This window comes from Leptosomus discolor, chromosome 6 (assembly GCF_034619465.1).
Source record: "Leptosomus discolor isolate bLepDis1 chromosome 6, bLepDis1.hap2, whole genome shotgun sequence".
In the NCBI taxonomy this organism is placed as follows: Eukaryota; Metazoa; Chordata; class Aves; order Leptosomiformes; family Leptosomidae; genus Leptosomus; species Leptosomus discolor.
The window spans coordinates 67260938-67280379 of record NC_141396.1 but is presented as its reverse complement, the minus strand read 5'-3'; the positions used below and the strand labels follow the sequence as shown (position 1 = coordinate 67280379).

General features: G+C 58.7%; 1 protein-coding gene across 2 annotated transcripts; it reads left to right on the top strand.

The window, feature by feature from the left end:
• The first annotated feature begins 365 nt into the window (after positions 1-365).
• On the top strand, positions 366-13242 carry CDC25A (cell division cycle 25A). Of its 2 annotated transcripts, none has more exons than XM_086466616.1 (16): positions 366-508; positions 3097-3182; positions 4884-4938; positions 5642-5677; positions 5821-5857; positions 6233-6334; positions 7154-7270; positions 7811-7930; positions 8655-8729; positions 9378-9530; positions 9849-9941; positions 10297-10359; positions 10493-10591; positions 11300-11430; positions 11744-11855; positions 13088-13242. In XM_086466616.1, exons 1-16 carry the CDS (start codon positions 366-368, stop codon positions 13226-13228), a joined length of 1563 nt encoding a protein of 520 aa, XP_086322742.1. In that variant the 3' UTR covers positions 13229-13242. The 2 variants fall into 2 exon arrangements, with proteins under 2 accessions (XP_086322742.1, XP_086322741.1); XM_086466615.1 differs by having other exon boundaries at positions 7154-7274; positions 7791-7930.
• The last annotated feature ends 6200 nt before the right edge of the window (positions 13243-19442 follow it).

The window sequence follows — 19442 nt, the reverse complement described above, 5'->3', positions numbered from 1 at the left end:
GGAGGAGGGAAACGCGTGTTACGCGTTGACCTCCGCCGTGCTGCACGCTGGGAAATGTAGTCCCCGGCACGTATCCGTGCTACTTCAGGCTCCCCATTGGCTGGCTTCTCCATTGGGCAGGAGCGACGTCAAGCACGAGCTGGAGGCGGGGAGTGAGGCGCCCGCCGCCGTTTTTACTGGTCGGGGCGCGCGCTGTGGGCGGGAGGATTTAAGCAAAAACACCCGCCCCCCTCCCAACGTCGGTTGTGATTGGTGGAGGGGGAGTTTGGCGCCAGCTTCGGAGCGGCCGACGGGTAGCGGCGGGGGTCAAAGCGGTGCGGGCCGTGCTGACAGGAGGACGGCTCGGCTCGGCTCCGCTCGGCTCCATGGATCCCGCAACGGGCGGTTCTTACCGCCGCCGCCTCCTGCTTCTCTCCCCGGCTTCTCCCGCCGTGGTCAAGTCTCTCTTTCCCGCCGATCTCTCGCCGGTCTCCGACCTCCGCCTCACCATGGAGCAGCTGGGACGCGGGTCAGTCAAAGTGGGCATTCCCCCCCCCCCCCCCTCCCCCGCCTTCCCCAACTGAGGGCCTCTGCTATCCTCCCTGCCCCCCAAAAGCCAGGCCTCGAGGGGCTTGCCCCCCCCCCCCCCCCCCCCCGCTTCTTCCCTCCCGGACCCGAAGCGAGGCCTAAGGGAGGCCCCCCGCCGCCATGCGGGGCATCGAGAGCCTCTTCTCCCCCACCCCGCGCCCGAAGCGAGGCCTGGGGGAGCTCTTCTCCCCCCATTTAAAAAAAAAAACCAACCCAAAAACCAAAACACCAACAATATATAAAGCAAGGCCTCGAGGAGTTGTTCTTCTCCTTCCTTTCTACCGCCCGCCCCCCCCCCTTCCTGCTTGTGGCCTTGTGGAACTTTTCTCCTAACACCCCCCCCCCCCAAAAAAAAAAAAAAAAACAACCAAAAAAACCCCCAACAGCAAAACACAAGGCCCCAGGGAGCTCGTCTGCTACACCACCCCCTCCCCAACTGCAAGGCCTCCAGAACTCTTCTCCTTCTTTGCCCCCCTCTTTCAGAAGCAAGGCCTCGGGGACCTCATCTACCCCCCCCCCCCAAAAAAAAAAAAGTGAGCCCTTGAGGATCTCTTAATCTCCTTCTCCCCCCCCCCCCCAGAAGTGAGGCCTTGAGGACCTCATCCCGCGTTCTCCGCTTCCGAACACCCCCCGCCCTTAAAACTGAGGCCTCTTCTCCTAACCCTCCGCCAAAAAGCGAGGCCTTGAGGGGCTCTTTCTCCCCGCCCCAAATGAGGCCTCGAGGAGTTCTTCCTATCCCCCCCCCGCCCTTGCAAACCCGAGGCCTCCACCCCTGCAGAGCTCCCCCCCCGCCCCGCTGCTCGCCGCCATCCCCCTTTCTCCGCTGCCCCTTCCTCCCTAGGGAGCCCCGAGGTTGCCCCCCGCTCCCCCCAGCCCACCGGCGGCCCTGGCTCCAGCGCTGCGGGCCATCTTCCCCCACGTGCCACCATCTTCCCCCCGGTTCTGCTCTGGGCATCCTCCTCCCTCCTGGGCCCGGCCCCAGGACTGGGCGCTTTCCCCTCTCCCACGAATGAATGCTGGTACCTTTGTGTCCCCTGCTGCGCCCCCTCAGCTGCGTTATCCCGGCTCTGTTCCTCATTCCCCGCTGCCACCCTTTGCCTGCCTCCCGTGACCCAGCTCCTCGCGCCCTGCTCCTGCACACCCCTCCTCTCTTTACTGTTTCACAGATGAAAAATGCTGCAGTCCTGGGCTCTGCCGCTCCTCTCCCCCCATAACTCCAGCCATGCTCACTCCAACCTTGCTGTGACTCATCTCCAACTCCTTTAACCTCAATATTCCTGCAGTAACCTCTGCCGTTTGCCTCTTGCGTTTTTGCCCTGGCCCACTCTGCTCCTGGTGGCCCTCCTGGTATTTGTCCTTTGTTTGCTGGTTTTATATCATTCTCACTTCTGTAATCACCTCCTTGCTTTATCATCTTTCTCGCCTGCAGATTTCAGGAATTCCTGTAAACTATTCGCACCAGTCCCCTCCCTGTTCATTCTTCTGTCCTTTGGGTTTGCAGCCCTAGCTTGTGCCCTGGTGCTTTTTTTTTTTTAATTAACCCATGTGATGGAGGAGCCACACTCGAGTGGCTTTTCATTTAAGTTCGTGTAGAGTAAGGCCACATACGAGATGTATATCTCTCTGTATTGAAGCTGCTGTGACCCCTGCCCACGCTTGAAACATGCGTGTGGCTGAGCAGTCGGGCAGGAGAGCTTGCCTTGAGGTCCCTGCCTGGGGCTGGTGTCGCTCAGGCTCTGGGTACCTCGAGCCCTTCCACCTATGGAATGGTTTAGACTGGTCTGGTGGTTATGTGAGCAGAGAACAACTTGCTTAGTTGATAAGATAAAATTTGAGAGCTCCCTACTTGTAAAAATGAGTTTGAGTGAGAAGTTTGGTAATTTTTCTCTGCAAAACAATAATTGGGTGGCTGCCAACGAGAGGGTTGTGGTCCCGAGAAGGACAGTAGGGAGGTGCTAATGTGATTCCAGGCACCAGTAACCTATTGCACACTTAATTTGGTTTTGCTCCTGAAGTTTTATGGCAAGGTCTGTCGCTTTGTTGTGTTAGAACCTTTGTTTGTGAGGGCATAAGCTCAGGACAGGCTCTAAAACACAGGTTTCAAAAAAACCCCTGGCAGTTACTGTGCCAAAAGCTTGGTAGCTTGGTGCGAGGTGACCAGAAAGGGAACAAGGATAGTTATTGTCTTCAATGACACCCTCCCTGCCTCTGTTTTGGGAGCCCAACTTCTGATGTTACCAGCACTGCGTGCGCAGGTTTAACAGCCCAAACCCCAAACTCAAGCCCCTGTAGGTGTTGGACCTGGGTGTATTTCTCAGCGTGGTGATCTGGCGGGGGCATTGCCCGGGGGCTCAGCAGCTCACGGAGCTCAGGAGGCTGCAGGACGGCCCAGCAGGGACCCTTTCGCTCGGCTGACGATGAAGGTTTCGGGTTGTGATTGCCTGTGCTGTAGGTCCACGTCCAGGCACTCCTGGGTTGTCTCTCTCTCCTCAGTGAGCGTTTCAAACAAATACCTGTCTGCCTTTACAGCCAGCGTGAGGACGCTGAGCAAGACCTGGGAAACAAGAGCGCTAACGGTTTGCAAAGAACAGTGTCGTCGGAATCCACGGACTCAGGTACGGCGCTTGCAATTAATAAATAACGCGTAAGGAATGAAAAGCACCGTCTCTACGTGGCTTCCAGGGTCTGGGGAGAGAACTCGTGCTGCCTGCCTGCGATCCCTGCAGCCGCTTCTCATCCTTGCCCTCCTGAAAGGAGGGAGGCAGGCAAACATCAAGCTTCTGCAGCTCGGGGTTTGGGTGGTGGGTGGGGTTTTTCTTGCTTTGGTTGTCCTGCAGTGTGTTAGCAGCAGAGTTAGGGGGGAGGAAAAACTGGTTCTGCCCCCCCAGGGGGACTCTGGTAGGGATGGCTTTTTCCTGAGGAAGGCTGTTGGGACGTGGCTGCTGTCCTGTCGCGCTCTGTGCTCCAGCACGCTGTTTATCACTGCTGCTTTCTGATTGCCTTGACGCTCTGCTCTGTACGTGGCAGTGGGTCAACACCTTACCGTCAGCCTGTCGGCCTGCCTTGCAGCAGGGACGGCTGGAGATGAAGGCTCCTACAGATAGCCCGAGATAGGCTTCACCGGTGAATTGGGCTCCCGCCGTTCTCTAGTCTGGGGTGTCTTGCAGATACTGGTTTGTGAGGGTTTAGAGTGGCGTGTTGGGGCTGTGGGCTGGAAAGCGGGGAGATAGCGTGTCACCCCTCACTGTCAGCATGCGGGGCCCGTTCGAGCTTCTGCCCCTCGGAGGGTGATGACTCCTGGTGGCAGCGAGTCGTCGCCGTGTGGTTTCTCTCTCTGAACCCCAGCTGTGCTAACCTGCTCCGCACGCTCGAGGCGAGGCCATGCAGCAGGGCTGGGCTCGTGGTTTGGGGTTTTTTTTTGTGGCTTTCTGTTAACACGAGGTGATTGTTTATCTGAAACCTGGGGAGCGGCATCTCGGTAGCAGTGCTTGCCTAGAAGTGCTTTATCAGTGAGGATGAAATAAGCTGTTACCTCGTAACTTGGGAGACTCAGGGAAGCTTCTGATACTTCATTGGTCCAGCCCAGCGATGGAAATCAGTGTCTCCACCTGAATTTACACACCAGTCTGACTGTGCGTGGTATTTTCAGCCTTCAAAGGAACTCTATGGACTGCTAAAACACGAGTGTAGCTCACAGAGCGGGCTGGAATAACCAAGCCTGCTAAATCTTCACTTTCTTCTTGGCTTTTTTCCCGATTTCTTGCCGCCAAAGCAGCTCTTAAGTGCTTACACAACACCCCTGGCAGAGGTTTCTGCTGGGCCAGGGCCACTACCTGTCGTGTTGGTTCAAGTCAGTTCTTTGTAGTTGTTTTGGGCCGCAGCCGCCGAGGCAGCCGGGATGGTACAGAGCGCGTGGCGGCGAGCTGCGGGCCGGCTGCGGGTGCTGCTGTGGTGCCGCAGCTCCCGGGGGACCCGTGCTTAGGCAGGCTGCGTGTCACGCTTGAACGTGGCTTAAAACCCCTGCAGGGCTGAGCTGCTTGTTTGTAAGGTGTGAGGGAAGCAGCGCGGAGCCTGCCGTGCTGGGTGGCAGCACCGTTGTGTGACGTTCTAGGGGCGCTCTTTGGGATTACTCCTGGTTTTCCCCGAGCGCTAACAACGGCCTGGAGTGTCTGTAGCTGCCGTTCGCTTCCACGCAGAGGTGGGGACTTTCTGCGTTGGCTTCCTGAGCTCAGGCTCTTCCGGAGGAGATCTGGCAGCGTCCAGTACTCCGCGTTTCCCAGATACCGCTCAGGAGCAAACCCGTCTCTCCTCTGCAGGTTGTGCTCTGGATTCGCCCGGTCCCGCGACCTCGGACGATATCATGGAGGAAACGTACGTAACCGCGGGCGAAGCCGGACTCCCGGCGTTCCCCCTTGCGCCGTTAACGGGCGTGGGCTGACGAGAGGCTGGACGTGGCTTTTCCTTCCCTGGCCTGTGCGCAGCGGCTCTTCTCTCGGCCTTGCAGAGCCGCGTGCTGCGGTGCCCTGTGTCTGTCCCGGCCCTGTGTCTGTCCCGTTGTGTCCCGAGTCCTCAACCAGCCTCGGGGCCGAGTTAAGGGCTGACGCCCGCCGGGGGCCTGAGGCTGCAGCGCGGCGTGTGCAAGCTGCGGTTTTCACTCAACGCTTACACTGGGATTTCTGCTTGTGTGTGCCTTAACTGGGACCGGGCAGTTGCCCTGAGCTTTGAAGGTGCCTTTTGATTATTTTTTTCCCCCTAATCTTCCATCCCCGGGGATGGGGGATGGATGCCCTTGGTCCCTGATGCACTGAGCTTTTCTTCCTTCCACCTAGCTGCCTGCCTAAACAATGCTGGGAAGAATTTGGGGGCAGGAGGGGGAGAAGGAGTCTGGCCTAGTGTTTCAGAAACCAGTGGCAGGGGGGATAAGCTGACTATAAATAGCTTTTAAGAAAGACAAAGTGTCGCCAAGAAGCGTGTTGGCTTCTGCTTGGTGTAACGCTCCGTGACTTAAATACAGGATCGAGGTTTGGTGTCTTGTCCTTCGGTGCTCACTGGGGGGGGTCTCGCTTGCTTTTAGGTTTGAGAAGGCAATTCTCGAATCCAGCCGGCTGAGGTGAGTGTGTTTCTGTTTGAACTGCTTTGTCAGTCACTGTTGTGGGTTCTGGAGTTTCGTTGGGGGCGGGAAGTGAGTTCTGCTCATGTTACTGTCTTTTAAAACAACCTGTTGAAATAAATCTCCGTTCTCTTTCGTTGTAGCTTTCGGATGCCTTTCAGAAGAATACATTCCCTGCCAGTAAGTGAGGGTGGTATTGATATCGTGTAAATGTTAAAGGATTTAGCCTGTGACGTGTTTTTAGTTGGATCCATTCCATAACTTGTTAGTTTTCTGGCTTCGAGCACAGCTGCTGCAGTACTTAATGAAAACTGTTGAAATTCAGCTTGTAAACTTGAAATCTCCTCAAGTTGGCCTGAAACTTCGGCGGTGTGCCACTTTGGTACCTGTGCCGAGATGTCGGCATAAGAGACTCCTGTACCTCTGTTGCACCACTTGGTAGTCAGAGACCTCACAGTCCTTGTTAACCCGTTTTGCTTAAAGTAGAGTTGTGCGAAGGCTGTCTCGCGCAGTCTTGCACCATTCTGAACCGGCGCTTCGGTGTCACCGTTGTAGCAAAGCCTCCTGGGGTCCAGTCCTGCTCTGAAGAGAAACAATTCCGATTCTCTGGAGGGTGATGCTTTCCAGCCCTTGGAACAAGATGAAAACAAGGAGAACGTAAGTGTTGCTTTCCGTTGCCGGCGCTGGTGCGGCGTGAGGGGCGGCCCCGAGGGAGCTGCCCGAGCGCAGCCCGTAGCGGTGGACGCGGTGGAAGGGGCTGCTGCTGCGCCCAGGCAGGCTGTCGCTCGGACAGAACAACGTTGTGTGTAGCTTATCCCGGGGGGGAACTCGCAGGGAAGGGCGACGGCACCGGTGGCAGTGACTGCGAGCTGATTGCGGGTTAATAAATCCTTGGGAGGCTGCTCAGTCCGGCCTCCGCGCTGCCGAGCTGGGCTCCATCCCGGCCGTGGCGGGGGACAACGTGTTCGTGCTGCTGGTGGTGGGTAGCTGCGGGGGGGCCCCCGGGAAGCTGTTCAGGTAGATCAGCTCAGCGCTTTCCACTGCTGGCGTGGGGAGCCCTGGTTCCTCACAGCCCAAACGGCCCTTTGGCTGCGTGGTCTGAAAGGCCTCGCGGCTGGAATCCCGCCGGTGGGACTCAGCCGGCTCTCTACCGAAGAGCACGTGTCGGGAGGCGGCCTTGGCCGCCTCTGGAAATGATTTGTTTTGCAGAGGAGTTGGCTGACAAAAGAAATAGAAAAGCCCTAAGCCCGTAGGTGATATCAAGAGGATAAGAGCTTGATGATGTTAAATGAATCACTCTTGTAACGACTCTAATTCGAAAACATTCGCCTTCAGACTATTCCTGTGGGCAGCAGGGAACCCGAATCCAAAGCATCAGGTCGTTTTTTAAAAAAGCCTGAAAGGTTGCAGCGATCCTCGCAGCTCGCGCAGCCTGTGGCGCTGGTGAAGCGATCGCTTTGCTCCTTTTTAATCCAGGAATCCTTTGAGTTTAAGAAGCCCACGAAGCCAGCCTCTCGTTTCTCTGTGCCCGGCCGCTCCCGTGATGGAAAAGGGGTTCCTGGACCGAAGCAGAATTCATCCCCAGCTCAGGCAGTGAGTACTACCCTGTTCTTCACAAGTCAGTCTCTTCACAAATACTTCTCACCTAAGCCTCTGCTGGCTGGGAGGAAGAAAAATTGCATCAAGGTTCAAAGACAATGCTGTTAATGACCCCTATTCACACAGCAAATAGGAGATCTTATCTGGCTGCCAGATAAGAAAACTCTTCTCACATTTGGCTCCTGAGGTGGTCAGAAGTTTGAGGCCTGGATTGTTCCGTGGTCTGTGAAAGCCGAGTCACTCCAGAGCCGAGGTTATGCTGCAGCAAGCTGAGGGAGTGTGGGCATCGGTGTGGAGGAGAGGAGTTTGGGTTGTGAGGGTTTCCACTGTCACTAGAGCAGATGCTGGTATGGAGGCAGGCATGGGCGGGACGATGGGGCGCCCAGAAGGGCTGGGGCTCGGTTTGGGGTTTGCCCAAGGCAGGGAACAGCCGCCCTGGTCTCTGCGGCGCAGCGGCAGGCGTGGCGTCGCCTCTGCTCGCGGCACCCTGCAGTGACGGGGGGGCTGTCCTTAGGACTGACTGTCTCGTCTCAGATTCCCACGGGCGAACAGGAAAACTCCAGGCCAGCTTTCCTGCAGCAGCCTTCTCTGGCTTCCTCCGAAAGCGAAGATGACGATGGATTCCTGGAGCTGCTGGATGAGCAAGAGTGGAAGGTACGTGCGAAGGCAGCAGGACAGACGCTGCGCGGCCGGCTCTGGCGTTAGCGGGCTGGCAACACGCGTGTCTGTGGCGCACGTATGATGGAGCCTTGAGCAGCCTGCCCTGGTGGGAGGTGTCCCTGCCATGGGGCCATTGGAACTGGATGGTCTTTGAGGTCCCAACCCGATTCTGTGGCTCTGTGACTCCGTGAGGGCGAGGTATCTTTTCCAGCCCTTGCATCGCAGCGTCTCTGTCTTCTGCGTGCTCTTTCCTAGCACAGGCAGGGCTTTCCCTGGTGCATGAACAGCGGTAGCTCGAGAATTGCTGCTGTTCCTACGGCAGATGAGCTGCAGCACTAGCGAGAACGATCTGAACAGTTGGCATTTTTCTTTAGAAACTCGCTGAAAGAGCGAGAGGTGATATTTGCTTTCCAGCCGCTTAAATAGAAGGCTGTTTGTAACTGAATTGGAAACGCTTAGAGCTTCGGAGGAACGTCGTTGCTAATCAATCAGTGACTTGGTGTGACTTACCTTCTCCTTGGATCCATTATTTCACTGAGCATTGGATGAGTAATTGAGTTAAATTCCTAAAACCGCGCTGACAGCTGAATTCAACTGGAACGTCTGCCCGAGCTGTGCGGAGCCCGTATTCACCGTCTCTGCCCACCGTGAAGGGGATGAGAATGAACTCCCTTTTTTTTTTTTTTTTCTCTTTTTTTTCTCTTTTTTCCCTCCTCAGAACGATGAGGAGATGCCACCCGATGTGGCGAGCCTCTGGACCGCCCCGCTGGTCATGAGGAAAACGGACAGTCGGGTGAGTGTGCTGCGAGGGCGCGACAGAACAGAGACGGGGACTTTGGTCTGGCGGCCGTTAAGTGATCCCACCCGGGCCAAGTGATCCCACCCGGGCCAAGTGATCCCACCCTCTCTGAGCCTCTGTCCCCAACGGGAGCAGCGGAACAAGACAGGGCACACGCCCCCTTGGGGTTCTGTTGTCTCTGAAGCCTGTTTCCCTGGAAGACTTCGTCAGTGGATCCAGGCATTCGCTTCCTTCTCACAAACCCACTTCACAAATGCCAGATGCTCTGGACTTCCCTTATCAGATGCTTGTTGGCCCTCCCGAGCCCGTTCTGCCCAGACCTGCCTGGAACACCTCTAGCCTGATCTGATAAGGGACTGCAGAGGGGGTTTAGGCTCTTTAGTCTGCTGGTTGGCTGCTAATTGGTACAGAGCACTCTGCTGGCTCATCCTGTTGCTTGTGGTGCCCCAAGCTCACCCAGTCCCCGCAGCAAGCAACAAGTGTTGCTGGAAACGTAGGCTCCGGGTTCAGCCGGCTCCGTTCACGTCCCGCTGTGCAGCGGGGAGGCCTCGTGTGAGGCAAAGCTCGTGGTAGTCCGAGGCTGGCTTAAATTCTGATCTAGATCTTTGCTAGACAGCTCCTAACTCCTCTCCTTCCTCGTAGGCCAAACGATGCCGGTTGTTTGGCTCCTCATCTCTGCCCAGTCGTGTAGGAAGAACCACCCAGAAAAGGACGGAGAGATCCCAGGAAGAGAATTCTCCCGAGAAAAGCAAGAAGAGGAAAAGCCTGCCTGGAACACCTTCCGAGGACTCAACGGTGGGTGGCTTGGCGTCCAGCTTTGTAACAAGAGTTGCTGAGGAGAGGATCTGATATGGGTGTCTGGTTTCTGAAGGTTAACGAGAGCGTTTCCGGGTGAATTGCTGACCGAGCAGGACTGCGTGCTCTGCGGAGGGCGGGGGTTTGGGGGAGCTGGCGTGGCAGTTGCCCGCTGGGAGAGCCTTGCCTGAATCCAAAGGGGAGGCTGAGGAGTTGTTCAGGGCTTCGAAGTGAACGCTGAGTTTTCTGTCACGTTGTGGGAAAAGGATCTCGCTGCTGCCGGTGCTCGGCGTTGATCCCCAACCCGTGTTCCCCCAGAGTCTGAAAATGGTAAAGACGCAGTCCTCCGCGGCCGAGATCGAAAGCATTTTGGACAACGACCAGAGGGACCTTATTGGGGACTTCTCAAAGGTAATTCGAGTGTTACTTCCAGTGTTTTAACAGCCTCCCTTGGTAGAGATGCCTCGAACCAGCCCAAGTAAAGCACTTCCCCCCCTTTAGCAGTACGTACGTCACTGGGAACGGCTGTCAGGGATAAGAGTCTTCATCGGTGAAACACAGCGATTCCTTTGTGCCTGTACAAAAAGAGCTGCACAATCCCTTCAGTAGGAGCCAGAAATAAAACTCTATCCCTGAATTTGAGAGTTCTTAGTTTTAGCTCTTGAGCTTCACTGAAGAGATTCTTGTCAACAAAATATCTGTGTTACAGAAGGAACTGCTGGGCACTGGCCTGCGTTTTCTCAGTGCAGTGCTCTCTGTCTTGTAGGGTTATTTGTTCCACACTGTCGATGGGAAACATCAAGATTTAAAATACATCGACTCGGAAATGGTATGTGCTGCAGGGCCAAAAAGAAAAAAATCTTTGGGGGGGGTGTGGGGGTGCGGAAACAACATAAAACCACCTTGAAACAACTGAACTCTGGGGGTTTGGGGTGGGTGGTTGTTTGGTTTTTTTTTTCCAGATTGTGTCTGTGCTGACTGGGAAGTTTGCGAGCTTCATCAAGGAGTGCGTGATAATTGATTGTAGATACCCATACGAGTACGAAGGAGGACACATCAAGGTACGTTGACCCTCTAAAAGCACCTCAGGGGTGTCTGGAGTTGCAGACTGGGGGCCCTTGGTGGCGTGTGGGGCCGCTCTTTGCTAGCAGGATCCGAGGCCGTGCGGGTACGTTAGAGCCCAGGGCCCCACGGGGTCTGCCATCCCCTTACACCTACGTGCTGCGCGGGTCTCGGGGCGCTGAGCTCACACTTGGCTCATAAAGTGGCTTTTCCCTCCGAGGAGGGACGTTCCGCTCTCCTTAAGCAGAGGAGGCCGGCGGGGAGGCGGTTCTGGAGGAGGATGTAAGGCACTTGGTGTGCAGCATCCTGACACCTGGGGAAGCTGAAATGGGAATATTAAACTCCACTGAAGCCCCAGACCTCAGAGAACAAGTGGCTGTGCAGAACAAAGTCGATCTGGAGGTTTGCTGCTTGAGCAGGCTGGCCGGCCCGCTCGGGTGCCGTGAGGTGGGAAGGGAAATCCCCCGAGCCACAGCCCACGGCTGTTGAAAGGCCCGTGTGAAACAGGACCAGGTCACCCGGCGTCAGCCTTAGGCTCTCTGTGCCGTTCTGTTCGGGGTTGAAGCTGTTCCCAGTGGCTGGGGAGGGTTTGCCAGGGCTCCCCCAGGAAACCGGGACGAGGAACCAGCTTGCAAGGACGTGGGCTTGGTTCGTCACTGCCCTCCTCCGCTCGCTGCCTGGGCTCAGGCGTGACTCTGCCTTTACAGGGTGCCGTAAACCTCCACATGGAAGAGGATGTGGAGGACTACTTGCTGAAGAAGCCCATCCAGCCCTCGGAGAACAAGCGAGTGATTGTGGTGTTCCACTGCGAGTTTTCTTCAGAGCGGGGCCCTCGAATGTGAGTTACCCCACGCTCCCCTAGACCAGAGCTCGCTGTGGTCGAGAGCAAAGCTTCCAGGGTGGCACCGTTACCGTGCCGGCCGCCTCCTCGTGCGCCGTGTGTCACGGGTGGATGTTGGGTGTCGCCACTGGCAGGGATGTGACACAGCCCGTGACGTGAACGGCCCCGCCGGAGTGGGGCTGGGGTGCTTGGAGACGGGAAGGGAAAACCAGTTGGCCGCGGCTTTGCGGCCAGCGTGGCTGGTCGGCCGCTTCCCACGCCCTGTTTTCCTGTGTTATTTGGTGAACGCGGGGTTTTTGTCCTGCTGCAGGTGTCGGTTTGTGAGAGAGCGGGACAGGCTGGGCAACGAGTACCCCAACCTCCACTACCCCGAGCTTTATGTCCTCAAGGGGGGCTACAAGGACTTCTTCTCCAGGTGCCGGGTAAGTGCTGGTCTCTTAAATTCATTTTCCCCCCTCAGAAACGATAGCTGAATAGTGCTGATGCAGTCACACTCCATCAGGCTTCTCTCCGGGGCAGCCTGTCGTTCGCTGGGTGGCTGTGGTGGCTGGCAGCGGCGGCGAGGCGCTCCGAGCCTGTTCCCTGCTTCAGCCCTGTCGCGCTGCCGCGGCTGAAAGGTTCTCCAGAGTAAAAGAAAAGGGCAGAAAGCAGTTTTGTATAACAACTAGGAGTCCAAAATGCCCTTTAGGACTGCTCAGCCTGCCAGGGCTAGGAGGGGAGGGAGGCTTGACAGTAATGGCCATCTGACAAACGGAAACCTGAAGTCTCCTGTTACACTGAAACAGCAAAACTGAAAAACTTGAGCTTTGCGTTCTCAGCCTCTAATTCAGAAAAGGAAGCTAAAAAACGCCCAGCAGCTCTTCCCAGCGTTATGGGGAGGGTGTTTCTGGTATCACTTGGCTTCTGCCGCTTCAGCGGCTCAGGGGCTGTGCCCTCCTCCTCCAGCTAGTTCTTCCTGCCCTGCAGACACGAACTAGGCTCTGCCCTGCCACTGCAGCCCCTCTCAGGCCCCCGCACTTCGGGGTCTCTCGTGGGTCACCTTCCCGTTGTGCAACGGGCTGTGTTTTCAGAGGGGTCCGAGAGATGCAGCCGATCCGTGGCCGGGGGCTGTTTCCCAGCGGGGTGTTGGGTCTCCCAGCGTTCGGGCCGCCGTGGGGGACGCTGGTGTCGATGGCAGTGAGAGCCGTCCTGGTTTGTTTTGGCTCTCCTTGCCTTCCTCTGGCTCCCCTGTGGCCGTGGGTGCCCGGGTCTTGTTTCGGCCCTGTGGGTCCCCTCTGCCGAGGTGGGAGGACCGAGGGCCTCAAGGTGGCAGCACGGACCAGCCGACGGCCGCCTGCGGTGCTGGGGCCTGGGAGCCCCCAGCCTTCCCCGGAGCTGTGCTATGGCAAGGGGAGCGCTGGGCAGGTTCCGTGTTGGTGTCTGCCAGGGAATTTGGGGCGAGGGCTGTGAGCCACGGGGCTGGAGGCGCTTTGTGCCGCGGTGGCTGTCGTCTGAACAGCGCTTGGCTTCGTGATGGGCGCCTGGTAGGGAGCTCCTGCGCAGGGCGGGGGGGCTGTTCCTGCTCCGTCTGGCGGCGGTGTTGGAAAGTTGCTGCCAGGCTCTGTCGGTGAGTCTCGGATCACTGCTGAGGTGAAACCCGCTCCTCTGTCCCCAGAGTTTCTGCGAGCCCCAGAGCTATCGCCCCATGCACCATGAGGATTTCAAAGAAGACTTGAAAAGGTTCCGCACCAAGAGCCGAACCTGGGCGGGGGAGAAGAGCAAAAGGGAACTGTACAGCCGCCTGAAGAAGCTCTGAGCGCTGCACGGAACGAGCAGAGGCGGCCCGTCGTGGGGGGGGAGGCTGCAGCGGGAGGGGGACGTGCCTGATCCTTGCTTGTGGTGATCCGGTACCGGCTCCCTCCCCGCCGGTTGTCTCGCTGGGAACACTGTGGAGCTCGTGGCTGCGGGCCTGAACCGAGTAACTGGGATGCTGGCTGGGAGCTGACCCTTGTGAATATTCTTGTTACGCTGCTTCGTGGAAATGGCTTCAAACGGCCCAACAGTCTGCCCAGGGAGGGGTGGGGAGAGGCTGTGCGTGCCGTGCTCGTGGGGCTCGGCTGGGACGTGGGTATTTTAGTGCCTGTTACTTTTAAAATGCTTTATTTTATTTAAATACACTCAAACGAAGCTAATGCCGCTGCAGTTGAATCCTCTGGATTGTGCTCAAACCTTGGTTCTGCTAAAGGGCAGCCTGTTGCTGGGGGGTTTCGTTGGGTTTTTTTTCCCTCAGCTGCAGCTTTCGATTCTGTGGTTTTGTAGCCTGATGCGTCGTGGTGACGCGAAACGGGAGCTTGTTCCTTCCAGCTCGAGGTTCCCACCTCGCTGAACACCGGTGTTGCGCTGTGGGAGCCTCTCGTAGATGGTCTAAGGGGAGATTGTTTCTTGTACATAGATGTTGTGTTCCCCCCGGGGTAACCTAGCTGGCCTCGTGTCGTGGTTACGAGAACTTGGCTGCTGCTGTAGTTCTAGAGGAGCTGGTGTTCAAAGTAGGGCAAACTTTGGGAGAACGGGGGTAATGCGGCACGAGGCTGTCTCGGGTGATCCCAGAAGTACCAGGAGGCTTCTCAGCAGCAGCGGTGTCCTGCCGCTGCCCCCTCCGAGGCTGCGTGTCGCTGCCGTGACGCGTGTCCAGGAGAGAGCCTGGCTGTGAGGAGCCGCGCTGGTGACGTGGGAGGCTGTTCCGAAGCTGCTCCTGCTGCCACGGGTTTGGCTTTGGCCACTTCTCCGGTAGCAGAAGCACCTTCTGCCAGGGAAGGCCGGGAATAGAATTAACTTTGGAAGGAAGAGAAACTCCCTCAGGCAGGGTTGTGCCGTGTGGCCGAGCCCTACAAATTCCCCACCTAGAGCAGAACTCGTGGCTCCGCAGCGCAGCGGTGCCAGCCCTAAAGCTGCTCTGCTGCTCGGCTTTGGGGCCGTGCAAGACCCAATTCACGAGCCTTACGGGAGCCCGGGGCTTTCGGGGTGAGGCCGGCCGCTTGCCGCAGCAGCGCTGTAGCTCCTCTTCCTCACACGCGACCCTGTTGGTGAAACCAGGGCTCCCGAGGCCGGGCCTGCAGCCTGGGACCAGCCGCCTCTCCTGGAGGCTCCCGGCTCTTGAGCAGAAATCCCCGCTTCCCACGGCTTGGCTCGCTCCGTGGGAGCCGGTGCTGCTGTGTCTGTGTCAAAAAAATACGAGATGGAGGTGCCTTGTCTGGGATTTTAACTTTATTTCTTTTAAAAAACTGTTTCTTAAAACCTGCTGTTAATCCAAGGATAAACTTGGAACTTGAACTTTCTCATTTAAAAAAAAATAAATCAGCTTTTGCTGGCTTCCCTCGATCCCTTGAGCGGGAGGATGGTGAAATGGTGGTTACCAAATGTCCCACGTCTCGCCCGGAGGGGCTGAAGGCCGGGTGGAAGCCGGTGAGGTGCCGGGGCGGGGGGGAGGAGAGCATGTGCCGGTGAGCCAGCGGGGAAGGGCGGCCGCCTGCGGTGCCATCGACCCAACCCGCTTTGTGGCGCAAGACCCGCCGCGCCGTACGGGGGGACGCGAGCCGCGGCGTGCGCTGCCGCGAGGGGTCGGAGCTGCCGGAACCCTGCGAGGGGTCGGAGCTGCCGGAACCCCGCAGCGGCCCCTTGCCCTGCACCCCGCCCCGGCCTGCGCGGGCCGGCCTCGGCAGGAGTCCTGGGGGTGGGAGGGCGGCGGCAGCGGGGTGGGGGTCTCTAAGCGGGGTCTGTCCCCTCTCGGCCGGCAACTGCAGCAGCCTCCTGCGGGCTGAGAGACGGGAGCGAAGGGGAGCAGAGGAAGACCTGCCCCGTGAGGAAAGGATGAGCAAACCGGGTTTGTTCAGCCTTGGGAAGAGAAGGCTTAGGGGAGACCTCGCCATGGACCAGTACGTGGAGGGAGGCTCCCCGGAAGACGGAGACTCCCTTTTTACGAGGAGTCACAGGGAAAAGACAAGGGGCGATGGGTACAAGGTAATCCTGGGGAGGTTCTGATTGGACTCCAGAAGAAACTTCCTCACCGTGAGGATGATTGGGCATGGGACTCATCTCCCGAGGGGAGTGGTGGATTCCCCCATGGTGGGCACTTTCAAGACTCAGCTTGACGGGGTGCTGGGCCGTGTCATTTAAACAGTGTTCTTTACCTCAAAAGGTTGGACTAGATGATCCTTGAAGTCCCTTCCAAGCTGGTATTCTATGATAAAATAGTTAAAATCTCAGCGATTTCTCTAACTCCGCTTGTCCTGCAGCAGAAGGTGCGCTGGGCAGCTGCTCGCCAACACCGCGGCTTGAAAAGACACCCCCGTGGGCAATCGCTGGTTTTCCTGCCTTGTTCTCTGCTCCTTGCTTCCGAGGTAACTTTAAATGATGGGAAGGAGCGCCCTGCTTTCCTGTAAGGTGCCGGAATCGGGGCCCGGGGAGGAAGGACACCTTGCTGGCCCAGCTGGCCCAGCTGCGTGACGTTCGTGTGCCCGCAGCCGGCGCAGGCGGCCGGGTGAGAACCCCTCGGGACCCTGGCAGGGGTGGGCAGAGCTGGGAGAGCCCAGTTGGGCCCGAGTCCAGGCTCTTTCCAGGCTGTTTCCAGGCTGATGGGGACTTGGGTCTTTAATCACCTCCGCGGCTTTGGGAATTGCGGGGCTGCAGCCATCTGGATCTCAAAGCCGGGCGTTTCCATCGTACCGGAGAGTTGCGGCTCACTTTTGGACGAAGGTCCTTGTTTGTGCTGGCTGCTTTCCCGGCGGAGCACCTGAGAGGGCTGTTTCGTTAAGGGTGTTAAAGAGCTTCAGCAGAAAGCGTGGGGACGAAGAGCAGGTGGCCGACAATGGGGTCAGCATTAAAAGCTTCACTTAAAACACAGCAGTGTGACTTCAAATCCACTGGAGGCTAAAGGAGAGAGCTGGGTGGGTTGGGTTTTTTTCCCTTGCCTCCATCTGTCATCCTTAAAACTGATGTTAAAAGCAGCTTACGGCTTCATCAGCTTCTGCCCCGAGCTCCTGAATGCCGCAAAGCTTAGCGTTTTCCTTCGTATTCCTTTACCTTTTCTGGCCTAAAAGGACGCTTGTGCTGTCTTTTTATCTTGTGAATAGAAAGGCGAGCTGCACAGGGCCCCCTGCCCTGGGTGCGCCAGCAGCTCCTTCCGTGGGGGCCCCTGGGCACGCGGAAGCGGGTGTTGGACGTCCCTCCAGTGCTGCCTCCCTGCGGCATTTCAGCCGCTGCCTCGGGAAGAGGGAAAAGGTGGTTTTAGCTACAACTGTGGTACCGGGCAGTTCCCTGCTCTGAAATCCTTTTGCAACTTTTCAAGCAAACCTTCTGTCTTTGCCTTTCTCCACCAGTATTTTCTTTGCCCGGAGGGGCTGTGTGGCAGCTCTTCCCTGCCCTCTCGGAGCCTGTTCCTGCGTCTCTGCTCCTGCCACCGAGGGCAGCTTTCCAGCAGGCAGCTGCGCTCCCTTCCCCGCTGCTGTGGAACCCAACCTTGCGATTTTCTGCCGTTCTTTGCCGAGTGGGACTGCCCCCACCTGAGGCTCTGCCAGGCCAGGAGCTGGTGGCCCGAGCACAGAGCGTGTGATGACTCTGCCTGGTACCCGGCGCGGTGAAAGGGCAAAGCGGGATGCTCTGCGAGGGCCTGAGCGCTGCTGCCTTGGGTTGAGGCAGAGGGGTTGGAATGAGCAGCTAAAATCTCCTCGTAAGCCACGCCTGGTCCTGCTGGTTTGGCAGTGGTGAAGCTGGGGGGGTTTCAGGGCAGTAGCTGGGGGAACGCTGCCCCCCCCCCAGAGCTGGAGCTGGGTAGAAGCGCCAGAAGGAGTCGCCTCTGACGAAACTCTTGGCTGTACCTCGATGCGGGTGATGCTTTTTGAAGGGGATTCATGTGCCTTTGCTGGGCAGAAGCTGCTTTGTTAAGAAAACCGTTGCCTTCTCCTCTTGGCAACGGCTTTTAGTGACCCGTGTGACTCAGAAGTCCCCTGGAGAGCTGGTGCGGGGGCGGCAGTGCCGCAGGATTCCTGGAAACGTTGGTACCGGGGTTTGGCCAGGCTGCCCTTGGGCTTTCCTTTGGATGGGAGCTGGGCAGCAGCTGCTCCCACGGGGCCGTTCCTGGGGCTGCAGCACAGCCCCGTGCCCCGTCGGCCCCCTCCTGCCTGGGGCAACCCTGCTGGGTCGTGTCACACCTGCCTTCCCTGGGGTGCACCGTGGGGACACCCTGCCCCTGCCCCGTCCCTTATCAAAATCCCTGCTCTGCTTTGGGCACGGTTACACCCCATCGCTGGGGAGGGTGAGGGGACAGTCCCAGCCCCTGGCTCTCCACCAGTGCCTCCATTTCCCCAGTAAGGGTGAGACACAGGGTGGTCCTGCCCCTGGGAGCGGAGCTCATCGCCCTCCCTTCGCCGGGAGCAAGGAGTGGAGGCTGCCAGCCAGGGCGGGGGGTGGAAGGTGCTTGTTAGAGGTCACCAAATCCAGGCAGAGCTGGAAACGAAGCTAATCTCCTGCGGTCGAGCCAAGCTCCAGGCGTGCTGGAGAAAACTCCCAGTGCGGGTGCCAGCCCTCGGCCTGGCAGCGGCTGCGGCGCGGCCACGTCCCCGTGCCCCTGGGGAAGGCGGGCGGGCGGCCGGGCTGGCACAGCCCCACGGCCCCAAGGGACGGGGCACCGGACACGGCCGCCACGATGCACCCGCACCGGGGCTCTTGCCGGGTGCACCCCTGCCCCTCCCCGCTGGCCGTTGGTGCCGGGAGACACTGGGTCCCCTCGTGCTCTCCTGGTGCTGCCGGCTCTTGGTCGATGCCACCCGCGTCCCTCAGTGCCACGGCTGGGTTGGGATGCCACCAGCACCCGCCCCAGCCCTCCCCACGTGCCCAGGGGCTGCAGACCCCGGGGTTGGGGAGCGGATGGGTGCTGGGCTCAGCCCTGCGGTGCTCGCCTGGCATTTCACTTTGTTCTCTCGCGGCATGTGGAGGTGAGACATGGCCGGTGTCACCCAGACCCTGGGGATGGCTGGAAACCCTCTGCTGTCACCCACGCAGGCAAGGGGGGGACCCAGGGAGCCCAGCGGCCAGGCGGGTGCGATGCCCTGGCTGATGGAGGTCCTGGCTGTGGCTCACTCATGCCTGTGGTTCACGGCCACCCCCAGCTCTGTGGGACTGCGGTGGCCCCGTCCTCCTTCCTGCCGTGGGAACAGGACCTGCAAGTCGCGCAGGAACAGATTAAACTGGCTTAAACAAGAGTGCGCGTCAGGGCCAGACGAGGTATGTGCACCGAGGCTCAATCCCTCTATCGCGAGGGCAGGTTTAGGCACTGGCCTGGGCCGCCCAGCGTGGCCCCAGGGGTGGCAGCTGCCCGGCGTCGCGTGGCCCTTGGGGCAGGGGCATCACCCGTGGGGCACGGCTGCCCTTCGCTGCCTGCACAAGGGGACCCTCCAGGCCTGAAAGGGCCTTGTCCACCCTCACCACGCACAGGAGCATCCCTGTCCCCCGCAGCCTCCTGGCATGACTGTCCCCGCCGGGACGTCACAGAGCCGAGAAACGCACCACCGGGTTGGTTTTGCCAAAGCGCTTGTGCTCCCGTTGGGTCGGGAGCTACAGACCCTCCTCCCGCTGCGGCTGCCGAGGCAGCCGCGTCGGTCAGGGAGTAATTGCGCCTGAGAAGCCGTGGAGCTGCGAGGGTGGGAGGCAAATGACACTGCTGCCACTGGAGAGGGCGGGGCGGGGGGACAGTGTCTGCCCCCCAGGTGCTGCCATCCGCCTCCTCCCCACCCCTTGCAGCGGCACCTGGGAAATTTATTTTTACTGCATTGCAGGCGATGCCCCAACCGCTCCTGGAAGCCACCGGTGCCATCAGACCTGTCACTCGCATCAACCCCGCGCTGCTGGCGCCGGTCCCCAGGTACGGGCTGCCCTTGGCTCCTGCCCTCAGAGTGCAGGTAGGGCTCTGCGCTGTTGGGGGCTTCTCCCCAAAATGCTTCCCCCGCCGCGGGCGGGCAGGAGGGGAGGAAGGACAG